The sequence below is a fragment of the Penicillium griseofulvum genome (assembly GCF_001561935.1).
Source record: "Penicillium griseofulvum strain PG3 chromosome Unknown contig_89, whole genome shotgun sequence".
In the NCBI taxonomy this organism is placed as follows: domain Eukaryota; kingdom Fungi; phylum Ascomycota; class Eurotiomycetes; order Eurotiales; family Aspergillaceae; genus Penicillium; species Penicillium griseofulvum.
Window position 1 is genome coordinate 117,557 of NW_024467478.1, and position 18,097 is coordinate 135,653.

The 18,097-nt window shown below is 47.9% G+C and overlaps 9 protein-coding genes across 9 annotated transcripts; 3 read left to right on the top strand and 6 right to left on the bottom strand.

Moving 5' to 3' along the window:
• Nucleotides 1-440: 440 nt before the first annotated feature.
• Nucleotides 441-1,382, bottom strand: PGRI_040990 (alternative oxidase; the record flags this gene model as incomplete). The annotated part of the gene is made up of 3 exons (XM_040791812.1): nucleotides 441-930; nucleotides 980-1,257; nucleotides 1,368-1,382. The coding sequence occupies 3 exons, from the start codon at nucleotides 1,380-1,382 to the stop codon at nucleotides 441-443; spliced, it is 783 nt and encodes a 260-aa protein (XP_040643722.1).
• A 1,249-nt stretch (nucleotides 1,383-2,631) lies between these two features.
• PGRI_041000 (Aldehyde/histidinol dehydrogenase) lies at nucleotides 2,632-4,524 on the bottom strand (the record flags this gene model as incomplete). Its single annotated transcript, XM_040791813.1, has 4 exons — nucleotides 2,632-2,804; nucleotides 2,856-3,805; nucleotides 3,861-4,333; nucleotides 4,384-4,524. 4 exons carry the CDS (start codon nucleotides 4,522-4,524, stop codon nucleotides 2,632-2,634), a joined length of 1,737 nt encoding a protein of 578 aa, XP_040643723.1.
• A 302-nt stretch (nucleotides 4,525-4,826) lies between these two features.
• Nucleotides 4,827-5,720, top strand: PGRI_041010 (uncharacterized protein; the record flags this gene model as incomplete). The annotated part of the gene is made up of 2 exons (XM_040791814.1): nucleotides 4,827-4,954; nucleotides 5,003-5,720. 2 exons carry the CDS (start codon nucleotides 4,827-4,829, stop codon nucleotides 5,718-5,720), a joined length of 846 nt encoding a protein of 281 aa, XP_040643724.1.
• A 111-nt stretch (nucleotides 5,721-5,831) lies between these two features.
• On the bottom strand, nucleotides 5,832-7,492 carry PGRI_041020 (sugar porter family MFS transporter; the record flags this gene model as incomplete). Its single annotated transcript, XM_040791815.1, has 3 exons — nucleotides 5,832-7,000; nucleotides 7,057-7,239; nucleotides 7,300-7,492. 3 exons carry the CDS (start codon nucleotides 7,490-7,492, stop codon nucleotides 5,832-5,834), a joined length of 1,545 nt encoding a protein of 514 aa, XP_040643725.1.
• Nucleotides 7,493-8,391: 899 nt separating this feature from the next.
• On the bottom strand, nucleotides 8,392-9,488 carry PGRI_041030 (proline dehydrogenase family protein; the record flags this gene model as incomplete). The annotated part of the gene is made up of 2 exons (XM_040791816.1): nucleotides 8,392-9,208; nucleotides 9,262-9,488. The coding sequence occupies 2 exons, from the start codon at nucleotides 9,486-9,488 to the stop codon at nucleotides 8,392-8,394; spliced, it is 1,044 nt and encodes a 347-aa protein (XP_040643726.1).
• Nucleotides 9,489-10,728: 1,240 nt separating this feature from the next.
• Nucleotides 10,729-11,909, top strand: PGRI_041040 (uncharacterized protein; the record flags this gene model as incomplete). Its single annotated transcript, XM_040791817.1, has 2 exons — nucleotides 10,729-10,951; nucleotides 11,020-11,909. The coding sequence occupies 2 exons, from the start codon at nucleotides 10,729-10,731 to the stop codon at nucleotides 11,907-11,909; spliced, it is 1,113 nt and encodes a 370-aa protein (XP_040643727.1).
• A 315-nt stretch (nucleotides 11,910-12,224) lies between these two features.
• On the top strand, nucleotides 12,225-13,592 carry PGRI_041050 (NAD(P)/FAD-dependent oxidoreductase; the record flags this gene model as incomplete). Its single annotated transcript, XM_040791818.1, has 2 exons — nucleotides 12,225-12,434; nucleotides 12,501-13,592. 2 exons carry the CDS (start codon nucleotides 12,225-12,227, stop codon nucleotides 13,590-13,592), a joined length of 1,302 nt encoding a protein of 433 aa, XP_040643728.1.
• A 184-nt stretch (nucleotides 13,593-13,776) lies between these two features.
• Nucleotides 13,777-16,248, bottom strand: PGRI_041060 (fungal specific transcription factor domain-containing protein; the record flags this gene model as incomplete). Its single annotated transcript, XM_040791819.1, has 9 exons — nucleotides 13,777-14,270; nucleotides 14,322-14,729; nucleotides 14,782-15,052; nucleotides 15,108-15,646; nucleotides 15,694-15,849; nucleotides 15,897-15,994; nucleotides 16,045-16,098; nucleotides 16,176-16,181; nucleotides 16,241-16,248. 9 exons carry the CDS (start codon nucleotides 16,246-16,248, stop codon nucleotides 13,777-13,779), a joined length of 2,034 nt encoding a protein of 677 aa, XP_040643729.1.
• Nucleotides 16,249-16,567: 319 nt separating this feature from the next.
• Nucleotides 16,568-18,034, bottom strand: PGRI_041070 (uncharacterized protein; the record flags this gene model as incomplete). The annotated part of the gene is made up of 1 exon (XM_040791820.1): nucleotides 16,568-18,034. One exon carries the CDS (start codon nucleotides 18,032-18,034, stop codon nucleotides 16,568-16,570), a length of 1,467 nt encoding a protein of 488 aa, XP_040643730.1.
• Nucleotides 18,035-18,097: the final 63 nt, after the last annotated feature.

Below are 18,097 nucleotides of genomic sequence, written 5' to 3' on the forward strand. Positions count from 1 at the left end.
AAACAAATGGTATTACTTGGGCATCATTCTTCTTTCTTCCTTCTTCCATGTGTCTAGAGCATGGACCGTCGTAGTTTATTTCAAGTGCGTAGGATTTTTTGTTTTGGAAAGATGTCTTCCCAATATTTCCCATTGATTAGCGAAGTTGCTCGGTGGGTGAATCAACCCCACACCGCTACTAAATGCCCTCGTAATTTGACTAGAAGCTAGTCAAATACAATGAAGTGGGTTGATAATTCTCAGTAAGAACAGTTACATCCCTAGGTCTCGCTCCGGACCACCTCCCGACAAACCTCGGCAGTTCACCCGCCTTTGTTGAACATCGAACACCAGTGTGCATATGCAGTACGTATGCATCATGCATCATTCATAAAAAACGGTCTTGATTCACACCTGCGCAGATAAGAAAGGCTTTGCTAATGAACCCACGTAAATTTCCCCTATTTCCCTGCAGTTGATGCAACCCCAGCCGAACGAGCAACAGATTGAACCTGAGCCCTAACCCCCGCCGCAAAAGGATTCGGATCCTTATTCTGATCCAAATTCCCCAAAGCATGATTGACATCACGATGTTTCGCCTCATCAGCACGCACATACAATAACAGCGAATGCATACAGCGCTGGCCCTCCGGCATCTGCCAGTACTTAATTGCCATCTCGGGAGCCTGCAGACCCTCCCATCCAGGCAGATATCCATTCTCAAGATCAACAATTGCCTTTGAGTACGTGATCACAGCTTCTTCTTCTAGATACCCCACAAAGCGATGACAGATCTGAGGCGAGATGAGATATGCGAGCGAGAATCCGCTGAAGAATACACACTGCGCGCCGAGGACCATAAATCGCATTGTTCGGCCTGGCTCGGCGAGCTTGAGGAAGGTTAGGAGATGCATTCGTTCGTTGTAGGCTTCTTCGAGGAGGGTTTCTATCCTGTATTGTGTGAGAGATGATTGAGAAAGGAAAATATGTCACCACTCACCAACCGTTGTCTCTTCTCATTCGGCGGATACTTTTGAGATGGCGGAGCATCCCTGCTACCATCCCTGGAACGCCGGCTACGCTTTCTAGGAAGACGAATCTCGTGATCCATTTCTCCTCGGTCATGAGGTAGGGTTTGGAGTTTGTGTTTGTGTTGGCTGGCCGAGCGTGATATCCGGAGACAAGATCCATGCCCCAGCGTAATAGGCGTACGGTTCCAAGAGCTGTTCTATCTTGCCAGGTGTCTGCTTTGCGGTGGGCGGTTCGGACGGCGAGGATCTGTTCTTTTGTGTATCTGCCAGGGAGGTGATATACGTTAGACACAATCGTTTCTGTGAGGAACAATGAAGGAAAGGCTTGCTCTAATGAGGCAGCTTGATCGAACATACATGGGATGGGTCCATGATGACTTTTGGCCAATGTGTGTGCTTGTTGAATGGTTTCGCCTGAGCTGCACCAAGGTAGACAGATTGCTATATCTGCTCGGCTGAGAACATAATATAGTGCCCGTCCTGAACATTGCACTGTGCTGAAGACGGGTGGGCACAAGGGCAAGACGAGCTATACTTGTTTGGAGCTGCATGACTATCAAACAGTCTCAGAGAAAGTAGAAATAATCTTTCCACAAAATAAAAGATAAAAGAACGAGGACTCTGTACAATCTGCAATGTTTTGATTCTCGAATTGAGTACTTAGAGTCCAACATGTCTGTCTTTTATGCCATGGATGTTCTGCTTCCTACAATGCAGAACACAGACTATGACTCAACTATTTGTGAAGGATCATATGGTCTACAATATACAGTGTATGCTGGATAATAGCCTCATCAGATCCTCGATCATAGATTGAAGATGGCTAGTGCAAGGGGAAGATCATCTTGTTGAACCCTAATCCTCCCGATTTCATCCGACACAGAGAAGACCTCGGGTGAAGAAATTCAAGATGGCTTTTTCGTGACTCATAGAAAACTATATGTTGATGAAGAGTGAGTTCTGCTGCAAATAGATAATGATATATAAAAAGGAGTTGTGGACATGCTTAGTGGCTGCTGGGGTAAGTGAATCAATCCTGTGGCCTTCATGTTGTGGGATCTCTCTATCTGCCATGCTAGTGAGGGATATTTTGTAAGTAACTCGAGAAACAGCGGACGAGTGTTGTGTTGGTCAAGAGGAGTTAGTCATTTGCTGATGTTGAAGCTGGAGCTGAGCTTAAAGGAGGTATTTGGTTGAAGGATGCGAGGGAAGAAGAGTCGCTTCCGATTTCGGTGCCGAAGATCGAGTTATGAGACCTTGCAGTATTACTACAAGATGTTCAATAGTCGGCCGCATAAGTGGTCTGGTGATATCTTTTGAGTGGTCTTTTTAGTGGTCTTTTCGATGCTTTTCTCAGATATCATTCTGTTATGCCTTGTCAGTTTTATAGATCAGCAAAAGAAAGGCAGAAAAGATCATGTGAAATGGACTTTCCCAAGTGTAAACAAACATTCTTTCCTAAAATTGGAATCTACATAATCTTTCCCTACTGGCAGGAGCGACCTATTTCCTATTGTAGTGACCAAGCCAATTTTATACCTAAAATGGAGTGGTGTACATATAGTCAGTCTCGTTATGTTAGAAATCTATTAACTATTCATCCATTTTATACCCCACACGCTTAGTGGTTGCTAGGGTAAGTGAATCCATCCTGACCAAAGAATTCCTCCTTAATCAACCGCGGGCTAACAAAACGACGAAGAGGGTCAGAGCTACCAGCCTTGTCGTTAGTTCCGCTAGCACGCGCACCACCGAAAGACTGTTGTCCGATAAGAGCAGCGGTTGTCTTGCAATCTGTATTAAGCGGTTAGATATGACAATTCACTTGGGTACTGTGATACATACTGATATAGAAGTTGCCGGCAGAGTATCGGAGTGCATCTTCAGCTTGACGGATAGCAACGCGATCCTTGGCAAAGACAGCACCAGTCAAAGCAAAGCCACCTCCATTCTGATCAACAGACTTCAAGGTAGAAGCCCATTCAGCATCCTTGTAAATATGCACAGCCAGCACGGGGCCGAAGATCTCCTCATTGAAGAGACGGTGATCTGGTGAATCTGCTTGGTACACAGTAGGGTGTACGTAGTATCCAACAGAATCATCATAAGTACCACCCGCAATAAGCTTCAGCGAGGGGTCCTTGTTGCTAGCATCGATGATAGACTTGATCTTCTCGAATGACCCACGGTGGATCACGGGGCCCATGAATGCCTCCAAGTCCTTGTCCGGGTTTCCGATGGTGATCTCCTTGATTCCAGCCTTCAACTGAGTAAGGAACTCCTCTGCACGAGACTCAGGCAGGTAGAGACGAGATGTGGCGGAGCATTTCTGGCCCTGGTATTCGAATGAGCCGCGGATGGTGTGGTTGACTGCACTAGTGATATCGGCCGAGGGGTGAACAAGATGGAAATTCTTTCCGCTGGTCTCGGCAACGAAGCGAGGGAACTCGCGGTATTTCTTCGCAGCAACACCCTGGCCAATCTTGCCATACAGAGAACGGAAAACATCGGAAGAGCCAATGAAGTTCAAGCCGGCAAAGTCACGGTGCGAAAGAACAGTCTCAGTAATGGCTTCAGGGTCACCGGTGACAAACTGAATTACATTGGGAGGGAGACCAGCCTCCAGAAGAATCTTGTAGAGCAAAGAGCTGGCGTAAACGTTAGATGCCGAAGGTTTCCACAGCACCACGTTGCCCATCAGCGCAGGCCCGCAGATCAGGTTGCCACCAATGGCTGTAAAGTTGAATGGAGAGACGGCGTAAACGAAGCCTTCGAGAGGACGGTAGTCGATGCGACTGCGATTAATTAGCAAAAGCTCTCATGAAATATCAATACTCGATGTAAATTTACCTCCACATGCCATCAGTCCCACGAGTTGGCTGCTTCTCCAGGATTTCAGCCGCCCAGTTGCAGTTCAGGCGGAAGAAATCCGCCACTTCAGCCGCCGCATCAATTTCTCCCTGCCAGATATTCTTTCCTTGTCCAAGCATTGTAGCTGCAATAATCTCGTATCGGTATTTGGTGCATAGTAGCTCGGCTGCCTTAAGGAAGATCGAAGCTCGATCAACAAATGGAGTATCTTGCCAGCTTTGCTTTGCCTCCAGAGCTAGATCAATAGCAGCTCGGGTCTGCTCATCGGTGGCAAGTGGGTAGTTTGTGAACGTAGTGGCATGTTCCGCGGGTAATGGTTGATCCCAAGACTTGGAGCTGGCCTGGAGTTTTCCATCATAGAAGAGCTCACTCCGCACGGGCAGCTGAGAACGGAGCTTAGCCAATGCTTCTTCAAGCTTGGCGCGCTCCGGGGAGCCTTTCTTGTATAGAGGCTATTGTATGATTAGCATGGAGGTGGGTTAAATAGTTCGATCACACTCACGTTTGGTTCGTTTCGAGCATCGGGGAGGCGGAATGGCATAGTAGTTTTAGCACGAGTTTGAATAGAGAGAGCCGCAGGAATGGAGCGCAGGCGAGAGCCAGTAGGCCGTCCTGAGCGAAGTCTCATGAGTGTGGTAGACATGGTGAATAGCAGGGTTGAGTCGTGTGAATTGCAATGTAAATCAATTTGAGACGACGAACAGATTGATTTAAACGTCAACGACTCCTAGAAATATCGGGGGCTTCCCCGTTTACCCCACATAATAATTACAGTGAGCTTGAGCTCTGATGTGCAAGATTAAGCTAAATGCATAGTTGCTGTTCGAGATCTGCAGCATCGGGAGGCCATCCGGTGCTCTTATCAGGCTGAATTAGGTAGTGTAATCCTATATTCTTAAAGTAGATAGGCATAAGACTAGGAACTACGTACGTCAGATTATCATTATGCAACAAGAAACACAATCAAATGAAGCTCAATGGAGGAACCAGCAACTAGGACAGCTTGGAGGCGACCTCGCCGCGGCAGCAGCCTCGGCGTCCCTAGTGACACCTGCAGTGGCAATAATTGATAGGTTCGTCTAAATTCTAAGCGCGCTGATTCTGTGCTAACAAGCACCCAGAGCGCTTGTCGAGCAAGCTGCCTTCAAACAACCCATCCTCCGCGGACTTCGTCGGCATGCCCTTGGGGCCCTCCGGCAGCCGAGTCTGTTTGTCTTCCAACGACCCTTCGGTATCGTCTGGGCCCTCTACGCGGCAACTTATTCCGTCGCAAATGTGACCGACACAATCAGTCGCAAATTTGAGATAACAGCCGCGGGGACGATCACTTTTGCCACGACTATGATGGCGAACGTACCGCTAGCGCTGTGGAAGGACATCCGATTTGCGGAGGAGTACGGTACCGGCAACGGTCCCGATGCCAAGACATCGAAAGCAAGTGTCTGTGTACTCCCCCAGAACAAATCATTGGCACGAACTGCAGCTGCTATATTTCTCGTACGAGATGGTGTGACCATCTTTGGGTCATTTACGTTGGCCCCGTGGCTGTCGGATGCCATCCCCGACAGCTTGGCGGCCCATCCCCACGCAAAGCCGATCATCACGCAGTTGACCGTGCCAGTCCTGACCCAGCTAGTTGCTACTCCGCTGCATTTGCTGGCATTGGATATGTATACGCGACAATATACTATGCCTTTTCTCGAAAGGGTGAAGCATTCGCAGCAATATCTTCCCTCGTCCACTTTGTTACGTTGTTTCCGCATCATTCCTGCGTTTGGGATTGGGTGCTTGACGAATATGGAGTTGCGGTCTGCTTTTCATGCCAACTTATCAGGTTGAATAGAGAAATTTGTTGTCTGACTACCTAGAAACTTGAATACATAACTCATCATAAGATTCTAAATAAAACTGAACATGAATCACATAATCTCGAGCATCTTCATATCATTTTCAAGCATTCTCCATCTGCGTAGCCTCCAGCCCACCCTTCTCAGTATCGTTGACGTGCACAAGAACTTCCGCCTGGTAAGGCATCTCCTGTGCAATTCGAACAGTATCAAAGACAGACTTCGACTGAACGAAAATATCATCTATCTCCTCCAGTGTACGGCCTTTAGTCTCAGGGCAGAACAAATAGAAGCACAAGCAAGCAAATGCGCTAATACACGCATAGACAATGTAGTACCGCCAGTGGATCGTAGCGAAGCCAACAGGGCTCACCTCTGCCAACACGAAGTTGAAGAGCCAGTTTGCCGCAGCTGACATGGCAGTAACTTTAGCACGAGTGCGTAGCGGTGCGATCTCTGCGGCATACATGAATGGGACAAGGAAAAGTCCAATAGGGAAGCAGAAGAGCGCTACAAAGTAGAACAAGAGTGATGCGCCAGCTGCAGACCTATTTCCAAGATCGCTCGATAGCCCAGCCAGACATGCCTGGGCAACGGTCATACCTACAGCGGCAGTTATAAGCAGTGGACGACGTCCGAGACGATCAATGAGTAGAACAGCCAGGCCTGCAGCCAAGAATTGCCATATTTGCAGACATCCGGTGATGACTCGCGAGAGTGTACCTGAGTAACCTAGGTCGGACTCGAAGATAGTATCAGAGTAGAAAGTGATGATATTGACACCGGTCATCTGCGCCAGAATGTTCACACCAACGGCAATAACTGTACGGTGCAGGTGGCGGTTCTTCGTGAGCGCAAATGGCGAGGAAGATCCTGCCGATTCGGTGTTCTCGTCAATTGCAAGTGACTGTCGGATAATTTCCAGTTCTTGTGGGACACGCTCGGAGTCGATAGGTACATTCTCCATGCGCGCCAGCACTTCAGCTGCCTCACCGAAGCGACCGACACGAGCGAGCCAGCGGGGAGACTCAGGTAGGAGCATGACACACACTACAACAACGAGGCCAAAGAGGCCTTGGAATGCAATGGGGAAGCGCCAGCTGGCGGAGTTGTCGCTGACATAGTAGAGTCCGAACTCTAACCATGTTGCGAGAGCAACTCCGCCGATCGCAAACCATCCCTCTAGCAGAACCATTCGTCCACGTGCCTCTGCCCCAGATGACTCGGATACGTACATTGGGATTGTAGCGGTGAAGCCACCAACACCGAGACCTATTTAGTTACTGGTTAGCTTGTTGTAATTGTTTAATAATAGGTTGGGGCTTTACCAGTAATGACTCTGCCAGCAATAAGTTGGCCGAGCGAGAAGGGACTTGCTTGAATGGCTATACCAACTAGGGCTATGCATCCGGCAAGAAAGATAGTCTTGCGACGACCAAGTCTGTCACCAAGAAAGGCGCAGGAACCTGCACCTAGTGCACATCCAACTTCATATATAGCTACCGTTGTGCCTTGCGATGGTCAGCATTGTCATAGTTAAGCTGTAACAACCAATTTATCTGAGTAGATACCTTGAATCTTAGAGTTGTGAGCTTTCTCACTACCGCTAGTATTCACGGTATCGATTTGAGGAAAGACGGCGATAAAAGAGCGCAGTGTTAACAATCCATTAGCCACTGCCTGGTCGTAACCTTGTAGTACGAATCCGACAGCGCCAACGAGGCCGATGACGAGGCTCAATGACTTCCCTTTGAGGGGGGCCATGGCGTTCACTCTATAAGTTTCAACTATAGTTATTGAAAGGTTTTCAGATCAGTTTGGAAACTTCAGCTAAGTATTCCAAAGGAGGATAATGGAATCAAAGCAGAATTACCCCGGCATAAAACCCCCCGAATCCTAAAACGAGGCGCCCCAGACTGGAGAGTACCTCTATACCTATGTAGGGCTAGGGCTAGGGACCCACAAGATAAGCTTACCAAGCTTTGGAGGTCTACCAATGAACCAACCAGCTTCGCAAATCCGATAATAAGTGGAGTTTAGGCTTTCATCAACACCACGGGGCTCGGCATAGCTCCATCCGTTCCAAGATTTCCCCGGCAAATAGGATTCTTCACAATAGCTTTATACTTCCAATCCATTTATCAGCTATACGTTGATTTGATATTTAATACCTCAAATCCACTTCCCCTAGTTCTTGGAGCCCCTCGTGTTGAGATGAGAGGGCTGTGAACCTCAAGTCAAATTCGGCGTCCAGCCCCTTCCATTCAGAGAATATGTCTTATCTCGTGCATCCCTTTCCCCACCTGCCTTTTTTAATGGCCTATATGATGCAAGTTTCGGCTCTAACGGTGTTAACAGTGACTCGGTGAAACATACTCGGCATTCTTGTCTTCCCTAGTATCATCACGTCATCATTGCGGTGAGCTCCAGTGTACCTACAATGATAAGGAAAACCAGCGATCACCAGCCCAAATTCCCTAGTTTATTACTGCTCTATTCCAGAAAGTTTCCAACTATCGATGCTAACGAGAATAGCACTGTCCACGGATCATCCGTAGATGCAAATCTTTACCTAAACAGACATCAAACTATGTCATTACTCCGTACTCCGGAACATATACACAGCCGGGTCATGCAGATCATAAATTCATATATTTGGTCCGCTATGGAGATGACGAAAGAGAAAACACCGCCTTCGCTCTGCGAAAAGCCTCCTTCTTTAACGCTCGATACTCGCTATCCGTCCGGAGAACAGCATCACGATTTTCAATTGCCCGACGAAGAAGATAGGCCAGGCATTCACCCATACTTCCCCAAGTAGAGCATTTGTAAACTTCTGGTGTTCCATCGCCATCATTCATCTGAAGCAGCGAAAAGCTAACCTCATCAGACATACCATGGAGTTGTGCGAAGCGCACAGGAACAGTAGGCAAGCCAGACATGACACGATGCTTATGAAGCTGGTGAGCAGCCACCACGCTTTCTTTGTTGTGACTTGCCAGGAAGAGATTCACCGAAGGGAAGTCGCGGCTGCCCTTATCTCCAAACTCTCCAATGTTCTTTCTCAGCGCCCCCTGGGCTATCGTATTATATGCGTTGTCGGTGTCTTCCTTTGTGTCGTGGATCAGGGACCGTTCATCCGTGGCCATGTATGCACCCCTCACGAGCTTGAGGCCGAGGGTGAATCCATCTTCATTTGCCACAGCGAGATGATTGGCCAGTGTCACTGGTGTGCTTTTGAGGTATGCCTGGTAGGTATTGTAGATGGTGGCATAACCGTCGCGATTGTATTTGCGCATAAGTTCCAGAGCAACGCGTGAGATGCCTTTTTGGAAATGCTGAGACTCGGCATCGACGAGGATGCGAACCTTTCGGTCTTTGGCCTTGGTACAGACCTCATCCAGTGCATCCATCATTTGCTGCGGAGGCAACTCTCCGGCGGCAAAAGCTTCGGTGACTTTGACGCCAGCACCTGTTAGCCTTGTAAATGGTTAGTCATTACTCCATGAAATGGCGAGTTCCGATCAACTTACTTGACAGCGAGGTAATCTTCTGCCTCTGTCATGTAGATAGTCTGAACTGTCCCTTCCCGCCAAGCTTCGATGCTGGGACATTGGTAGACCGGGGCATTGATGGACACATCCCCTTGCTTGCTTGTTAAAGCAGTAACTCTCTGTCCATTCTGAGCCTGAGTACTATGATCAAACACAGTCTCAGCGGCGTATGTCAGAATCATGCCGCGGAATCCCATGTCTTTCATTTCCCGGATGGTGGATCTACACTCTGCCCCATTCTCTCCGGCACAGAATTGATCGTAAAAGGTTTTCTTTAATATTCCATGCAAAACTGGATTCCGATCCACATCGAATAACCAGATCCTGTTAGGCTTGGATAGGAAGGACAAGAACGAAAGCGCAGGAATAAGGAGGAATCTCTTCGACGATATCGTAGATACCAGTAGGGATCTGAGCAAGACACGCGCCGGTAAAACAGAGAGAGGTGGTAGTGGGGCGCTCGGAGTAGTCTTTGCTTGTGTGTGTGCTTGCAGTGTTGAGGTAAATCGCAGTGTTATCGAGGCATTCACGTTGCTCGTTGGCCGAGTGCATCGCGGAAGAGCGCTTAGAGGCTTTCTAGGGAGGAATTTACCCATCTCTTTTGCGTGATATTATGACTTCGGACCTCTGTTCATGTCAAATTAGGTGAAGGGACCGGCTTCTTTATCTTGCAATGTTATTCCCCTCGTATAGAGCCAAATAGCATCTCGGGCAGGCCATCTCGGACAAGCATCCGGTGCCTTTGGTAACTCACCATGCGGGGTGATTATTGCTGCTGGCCAATTTCTCCACAAACAGTAATAAAATCCGGAGAGTCTATTTGAACTGGTTCTATTGGTATTCCAGATTATTCGTTCGTGTAATGTCTGCATGGGAGAGTTGCCGGTGGCGGGCTTGCTCGACCATGTTATCGACGGTACGCCTACCGACAGCGCCTATTTGGGTTTTTGTAGGAGTATCACAAAGATAAACTAAATTATCTGTGGTCAGCAGATTATTTCGTATCGCTATGGGGGTTATTGATATCTTTCAGGTATAAAATGGATGAATAATTTATAGATTTCTAACATAATGGGACAGACTATTTTAGATATAAAGCTTAGCCTAGGACATGGTCACTACAATGGGTAATAGGTCGCTCCTACTACATTATGTAGATTCCCATTTTAGAAATAATGTTTGATCAAAATTGAAGAATGGATTATTATAGTATTATTATAACTACTACCATTCATCTATAAGCGAATTACTACAAAATAGAGAATCCCTGGTACCGAAAGCGAAGGCGGACTGAATCTCCTACATCCATCCTATCACTCGACCGTATACCGTCATTAACATCGGCTTCAACTTTCAACATCTGATGAGCCACTAACCCCTACCGACAGCACAACCGTAGTTCGACAGCTGTTTTTCAAGTCACCTGAAGATAAATTATTCAACACCATGGAAAATAGCGAAACCCAACAAGGCCATGACCATGAGGAAAAGGAACATTTTGATTCCGATTACGATGAGGGTGACGCTGTTCTAGCTCGAGGCTGGCCACGCAACCACCGCAACCTCGTTAAGCATGGATTCAGACCTGTATGGACATCGCAGGAAGGATACCCTGAAGATGAGATCCCAGCGGATATTCAAGAGTGGCTGGACGAGAATGGGCAGCGCAGTAAGTAGTCTGCCCTAGACCTCGCTTCCTTGTTTAGGAGACTTAGCAGATAATTTCATCTATAATAGGATCTGCCGAAATCATTGGCCCTCTGCGTAGCCTCGCATGGCTAGCGGGTCTGGATGAACTTGTCCAAGCCATCGACCACCCTGCGTACGTTATTGAGGATGACATAGAAGTCATTCCTTTTGGGGTAGGCCTGTTATGGCCACTCAATCGACGGGAAGAAGAAGGGACCGTGCCACCCACGATCTGGGCCAAGGCCTCTGGAAACAATCCAACAGTCGTTTCTTCACCCTTCGTGACAACAGCTCCTAGTACTACGCCGGCGGCCATCAAAGGGAGCCTTGAAACCCACAGTCTCCGCGACCTCTACCCGGCCTCTCGTGCCCAAGCATCAGACCATGTTAAATGCGTTAAGATACGATTCGATAAGAACATAAATTGGCTAGAAGCCGATATCAGGAAGCTCGTGGGTGCCCCTCTCGAATCAGAAAATCTTTGGTTTCGAGGATTGGGCTTGAATGCACTGGAATCGACATTGGCTCTTTTCATCCCTGAAAGGACCAGCCATAATTCAGATAATGAATTAGGGCCTGGATTTTACACTGCGAGCACCCTTCAGTACGCACTTGAATATGTTCGAATTGGAGGCGCAGTGATGGTCTTTAAGGACCCAGCTTTACACAGCACTAAAGTTTGGGAGCTAGATTCGCAACCTTGGACTGCCTGGATCGCTAGATGGAAGCATCTACAACTGGCTATTGCACATGATCCAATCCCAGGAGAGTACAGAACTGCGGACTTTATCAAGGGGGCCATTTCTAGCCGTGGGCGGGAACTAGGCCGTGGGGTCCCTACCCCATCAGAAGTTACCCAGTTGGTTGCCTGCAGCTATGAGGGCTGCAAGGCTTTGCGCGATTCGCTTGAGATGATAATCTTCGTCGAGAGAGCCTAGGGAGTCTGGTTAGCTTGCGTTTTCTTTGCTCTTTGCTCCGTGCTCAAGTTTTATTTTTAAAGGTCAGCACTTCTTGCTACAATGCGATACTATTTGTATTTGCACCTTCTAGTAAGCTTTGATACCCAATAAGGTGACTCATAGAATTATTGTTCTCTATCAAAATAAAAAGCAGATCGGGAGCCCTCCCGATGCCCCCACTAGCCCCGGATTCGGCAATGATGCCGTTGAGGTATATCGGATATATTGAGATGCTAATCGACTATAGATATTGAACTATTGCACCTGGCAAAAGTTTCCCATCGCCGTTTCACCATGGGTATCTCCAAATCCGACCCGATTATCATTGTTGGCGGCGGAGCCTTTGGGCTCTCCAGCGCTCTTCATTTGACTCGCTCAGGCTTTACGAATATTTCCGTCTTCGAGAGAGATGATCACATCCCTCCGCGCTTTTCGGCGGCTAATGATCTGAATAAGATTGTGCGCGCAGAATACGAGGATCCATTCTACACTGATTTAACAATTGTAAGTCACTATCTTCAAGTATAGTAATCGAGTTATTTCTAATATCTTGTTTTATCGATTAATTAGAAAGCCATCGCCGCATGGAAAACCCCTCTTTTCGCACCTCATTTCCACCAAACTGGATTCCTCCACTGCGTGTCTGGTGAAGCACCTCAGAAAGCCATAGACACCCTCAATAGATTCCGCGCTTCAGCAGAAGGAAACAAGCAAATCAAATCACATTTCATACCCCTCAGGGGCGAAGACGATATCCGTCAAGCCTGCTGGCAACTCGATGGCCCATTGACCGGATGGAATGGCTACCTGAACCGCTTTGACGGGTATGCACACTCCGGGAACGCCCTGGCAGGAGTATACCGAGCTGCACAGGCAGCTGGCGTGCGCTTCTACCTCGGCAAACGCGGCGCAGTCGACGAAATAGTTTACGTCAGTACCCTGAAAGGCAAGAAGAGCTCCGGAATCCGAACGAAGGATGGGAAGTTCCATCCATCTTCGTTGGTGATTGTCGCAGCGGGCGGTGCAGTCGGTCGTCTAGTCCCGGAGATCGGGAAGCAGGTGGTGGCCAAGTCTTGGTCGGTTGCGCATGTTCATCTTACGGACGAAGAGACTTCTGCGCTGCGTGGTATTCCTGTCACCTATGCTCGTGATCTGGGATTTCTCTTTGAGCCGGATCCGAAGACTAACTTGTTGAAGATTTGTCCTATGGGTGGAGGGTTTATCAATACGGATCCAAAGACTGGGGTTTCTCATGCGCCTGGCACGTTGGAGGAAAGTGCTTTTGTGCCGGAGAATGATGAGAGACAAATGAGGAAGTTGCTGGCGCAGACGCTTCCCGCGCTTGCGAATCGGCCGCTGGTTAAGAAGTCGCTTTGCTGGTTTGCTGATACTGATGACTCGGACTTTATTATTGATTTTGTCCCGGGGACGTCGGAGTCGGTTGTTTTGTTGTCTGGTGATTCCGGGCATGGGTTCAAGATGTTCCCTATCTTTGGATCGTGGGTTTCGGATTTCCTACAGGATGGCCGACAGCGTGAAGCTCGGTGGAAATGGAAGCATGCCGATCCCAGCAAGGGCAAGGATTGGGGTGGTGATGTGAGCTGGCGTCTTGGAGAGTCGAAGGAGCTCTCTGAGATTCGGCCTGTCTTGTCTAAGCTTTAGATTATTTGGATATTAGAAGAGTAGGTACATATATCAATTTTTACTGCATCTTTATGTCCAAATCCAACGTATCATTATCATTCAACTAATAGACCAGCTTGGATTTATCTTAGCACATGATACTGTTCATTGGAAATATCAGTAGATATCAATATTGTATTCGTCAATTCATTAGGTATTCATTCTACCATATACTATGTTCTACCATCGCATTCGACACCCACTCGGTATCGTAGCTTTCAATCGAATCCGCAACAGCCATAATCTCAGCCGAAGTCAAAATCGTACTAAAATCACACTCCACATCCAAATCAGGATCTGGTCGGAGAAGAGTATCATCATATCGAACAGACTGAGGTATAGTCCCAGGGATCGGTGTTGTAGAAGGGGAAGCTGGACCAGGAAGAGTATCAGCCTGCTGGAAGAAATCAGGAACCGCTAGGTGTCGAGGCTGATCACCGGAGATACATCCTAATAATGTCTCGTGTAGCTGCTGGAGCTCGGATCGTCGAAAGGCAGCAACTTGGTTTCCGTCTCTGATCATTTCGTCGAAAATTGCGTAGGCTTTCTCAAGCCAGTTGGGATGACTTTCTAGTAAGTGCGGGTCGATTACTGGGCCCATCAGAAGGATGATTGTGGATACAAAAACTGATTCTAGATCAAAGGGGAGGAATGTTTCTAGAAGTCTGACGTTAGACGAGGAAGCTTATTGTAGCAAAGGATGTTTACCTAAGAGGCCTTGACTGTGTAGATTAGAGAGAATGCCGATGATGTGCTGCGCCGATTCAAGACACATTTGCATCAGGTTTTGGACATTTCGAGATGCATTGAGGGATTCTAAACAGCTTTCTGGGGACTCGAAGCGGATTTTGAGAAAGCAGAATAGGAGAGGTCGTGTGGCCAGGATGATACACTGAATATCGTGTGAGAAATTAGTGAAGTTGACAAGGAATAAGACACGGACCTGGTGATATTGAAGGTGTAAGTACGCTGATGTTCGAGAAACGCCACTGGCTGGGTCCAAGTGTAGCGGAAATGACTCGCGAAGCTCATCGGCAAGCCCTGCAATTTTGGCCAATGCTGCTTTGGTGCTAAGTAGAAAAGCCCGATTGATACGCCCATTGGCAACATATATCGCTATCCTTTTGTTAGGGATCATCATCTACCATGGATGCTCGGGGAATCTTACTGCCATTCACCTCGGCGATGATCTGAGACAACTTGATGTGCATGCCTAATGACATTGTTTCGGACGGGTCTGCAAAGGTGGGGAGCTTGGTTTGCACATATCGGTCGTTGATAGACTGAGGTAGACCCATTAACGATGTCATTTCTCGGTCTAGAATGTAAATAGTCCACCAGATTTTGCCGGATCTTTGGACCATGTCATGCCCTAAATCTTCGACTGGCATATTAGTGTGCATTCCTTGTGCCATAGCTATCCGCATTGCTTGGCCAATCTAGAGTATAGGTCAGTCATCATTTTCAAATGAGCAATTTCTCTAAAGGTCTCACATAGTTATGTGCCGATGTGCGAAAGTCAACACACTGGTAGTATAAGGCGATGCAACATAGGATTTCCGTTCCTAGCATAGGATCCCGATATAGAGCAGTTGGATCGGGCAGAAGCTGTAAAGCTTTGACGAAATAGTGCACCCCTGGTGGCTTTCTGCCTTGAGCCTTGGGCTGGACGAATCCTTTCCCAAAAGCTAGGATGAGGAGAAAATGGATGTACCACAAGCTATTTGTCATGGACTGCCCATCTCCCGAATAAAACTGCTGCAAAGAGCCCATGAATTGATCTTCTTCGAAAAGGTGATACAACTGCCCACACCGGAATTTCACGGCATTGATCAGATACATGGTATGGTCGCGAGTCGGGACAACTGGAACATCTAGGCCCGGGGTTGTTCGCAGCCCATCCCATCCCAGTTCATAGGTCGTTTCATCAAATAGCAAAGTTTCCGTTGGTAGTGCATCCTGATAGAGGTGCTGATGTGCCAAGCTGAGAACTCGCCGAGTGAAAGACCAGTTGGATGATGTTCCAAGATAGACTGTAGATGTTAAGAGTTGCGCATTCCACAAGATTAGCGTAACCTACACGTGCGGCCGTTTGCTGCAGACATAAAAGCTGGAGGACCAGATGATAATGGGTTGGCTAGCCCAGAGTCTTGTTCCTCCAGGTCCTGAGGTTCATCATGCTCCTCTGGGGTCCTAGTTCTCTCCAAAGAAGGTACATAATCGTGATCTTTGGGATCTACAGTAGGTTAGTAGATAACCATTTAAGTAGGAAGTAAGACACACCGATGGGTTGAGTTTCGAAATTCGAACTGTAAGGGCTCGCTTGGCCCTTCTGGTTCTGCTCTATGCGCGCAATCTTTTGCTGCAATTCTAGAATGTAACTGCGATCAATGTGAGTTATCGATTCGTCCCCAGACTTCATTTAACTTACCCTCTTGTCACCAGGATCTTCTGATCGCGGTCATTAAAAATGCAACAAAGCTTCCTATTGAGGTTAGCATACATTGATCGGATAGATGGCGCGGCACTGCAATCGAGCACACATAACGGATAAAGACGCACCGCTTGCTACAACCATCACATGGCTGTGAGCCGGAACATTTGATTTTTTGTCTCCGGCATCTCACACACGCATTTGACGATCGTTTTGTGACTCTTCCACCTGCCATCTGAGTTGAGATATGTTGGGAATTAGGATTGTGGCCAAAGTGCGGGGGAGAAAGATTCCCCGAGAGGCCCACGAGGCCCAGGGCCGTGAGGGGGAAACTTTGGTTATCAGAAGAAAGACGAATCAGATAATTTTTTATACCCAGGTGGATACAAAATCTTATCTTGTTCTAATAGTGGAGTGAAGAGGGATAGATGATGTGTCGTCGGGTTCCCTCCCGATGATTGGAAGGTCATTTGATATCACCATGTACAACTTCATTTTTCGTCTACTTCTGCATATGATTTCAACGCTGCCCAAGGAGATTTCGGTTTGTCTCCCAAAATTGTCTGCATGCTGTGTGGCCCCAATGCTCAGTCCACCATTCCCCGAAGCTATCTTGAACATTTTGTTCGTCCACCCGTAAAACTCTCTCATCTCTCTTAAGTGAGCAGAGTGCACATGGATGGGAGGCCTTCAATGCGCCCTGGTCCGCCCGCGCTGTAATAACCTTAAGTGCACTAGGATCTGGGACCGTAGGGATTGGTCGCTGGCCTGCAGCTTGTAGAACAGCGTTGAAAATTGCCGCCCGTTCACGCCAAGTAGTAAGCACGTCAACAGCGTCTTGTTCTTCTTTAATATTTTCTTGCTTGTTCACGCTGTTAAGTTTCATACCACCAGATTTACCGGAACGGGCAGGCCCGATTCGCATGCTTTGACTAAGAATCGTATCACGTTTCCACCGGAGACTTCGCCCAGCAATTACGCGGGCGGCCGATTGAAGCACATTGTGAATATTCAGGGCTGTTGTGGAAATGATCTTTGAGGATGAGGATGGGGCCGAGGATCGCAGCTGGGATTTTGCGAGTGTAGCCTCTTTCTGAAGATTCTCGAACACATCTAAGAATAACTCGAGAAGGACCGATGGCGGTGGGATATTTGTTGGACGGACGGTGACAGGGGTTGTGGCAAAGCTGTTAGGAGCTGGGCTAGCGGCTGTCGGTGGTGGGGTGGGTTTGGATTTGGTCACAGGCTTCACACTAGGCCCATCTGAAAAATCACCCCAGTCCTCAAAGGTATCATCATCCCAGGTTGATGCAGGCGGCTTGTTGGATTTGACAGGCGGCCTTGTAGGTGGTTTTGTTTTCTTCTCAGAGACCTTGGGGGGAGGTTTGGTAGCAGGCGCATCGGCGAAATCGCCCCAGTCACCAAACGAATCATCCTCCCATGCCGGCTGGTTTCGGTTATTACTAGGTTGGATGTGTTGGTTCTGTTTGGCAATACTTGACGGATGCTTCACAGCTAGTGCAGAATCTTCCACTGAGAGTGAATCTAGCAAGTCAATTGTTCTAGAAACCTGGGGATCATCTCGCCGAGGCTCTGTTTTGCTAGATGTAGCTATCGTTGATTGCTGAAGATTTGTTGGTTGTGGGTGTAGAGTGTTTGATTCAGGGCCTTCGAATTCACCCCAGTCGTCGTCTGCATCACTTGCTGGTGTGTCGAATTCTGCATCGAACAATACGTCGCTGTTTGGATTCAAGGGTAGGTCAAATCCCTGATTACTAGGACTCTGCCATGAAGCTAATGGAGTTGCAAATTGACTGACTGCTCCCGTCGGATCGGGACGTTTGTTGTGCTGCACGCTTCCGGACCCAAAGAAATCAATGCCATCTTCGACATCGAAGAATGAGTTTTTCTGGTGTTGCGATGGCTGTTTGGACCTATTATCTGGAGCAGGCGACTGACCAAACTCTGCTAGCAGATCTGCGGACATTTTGAATGTCCACGGGTGTCATGAAGCTGTGGAAGGTAACATGAAGTGCGGTGCAGGGATGCA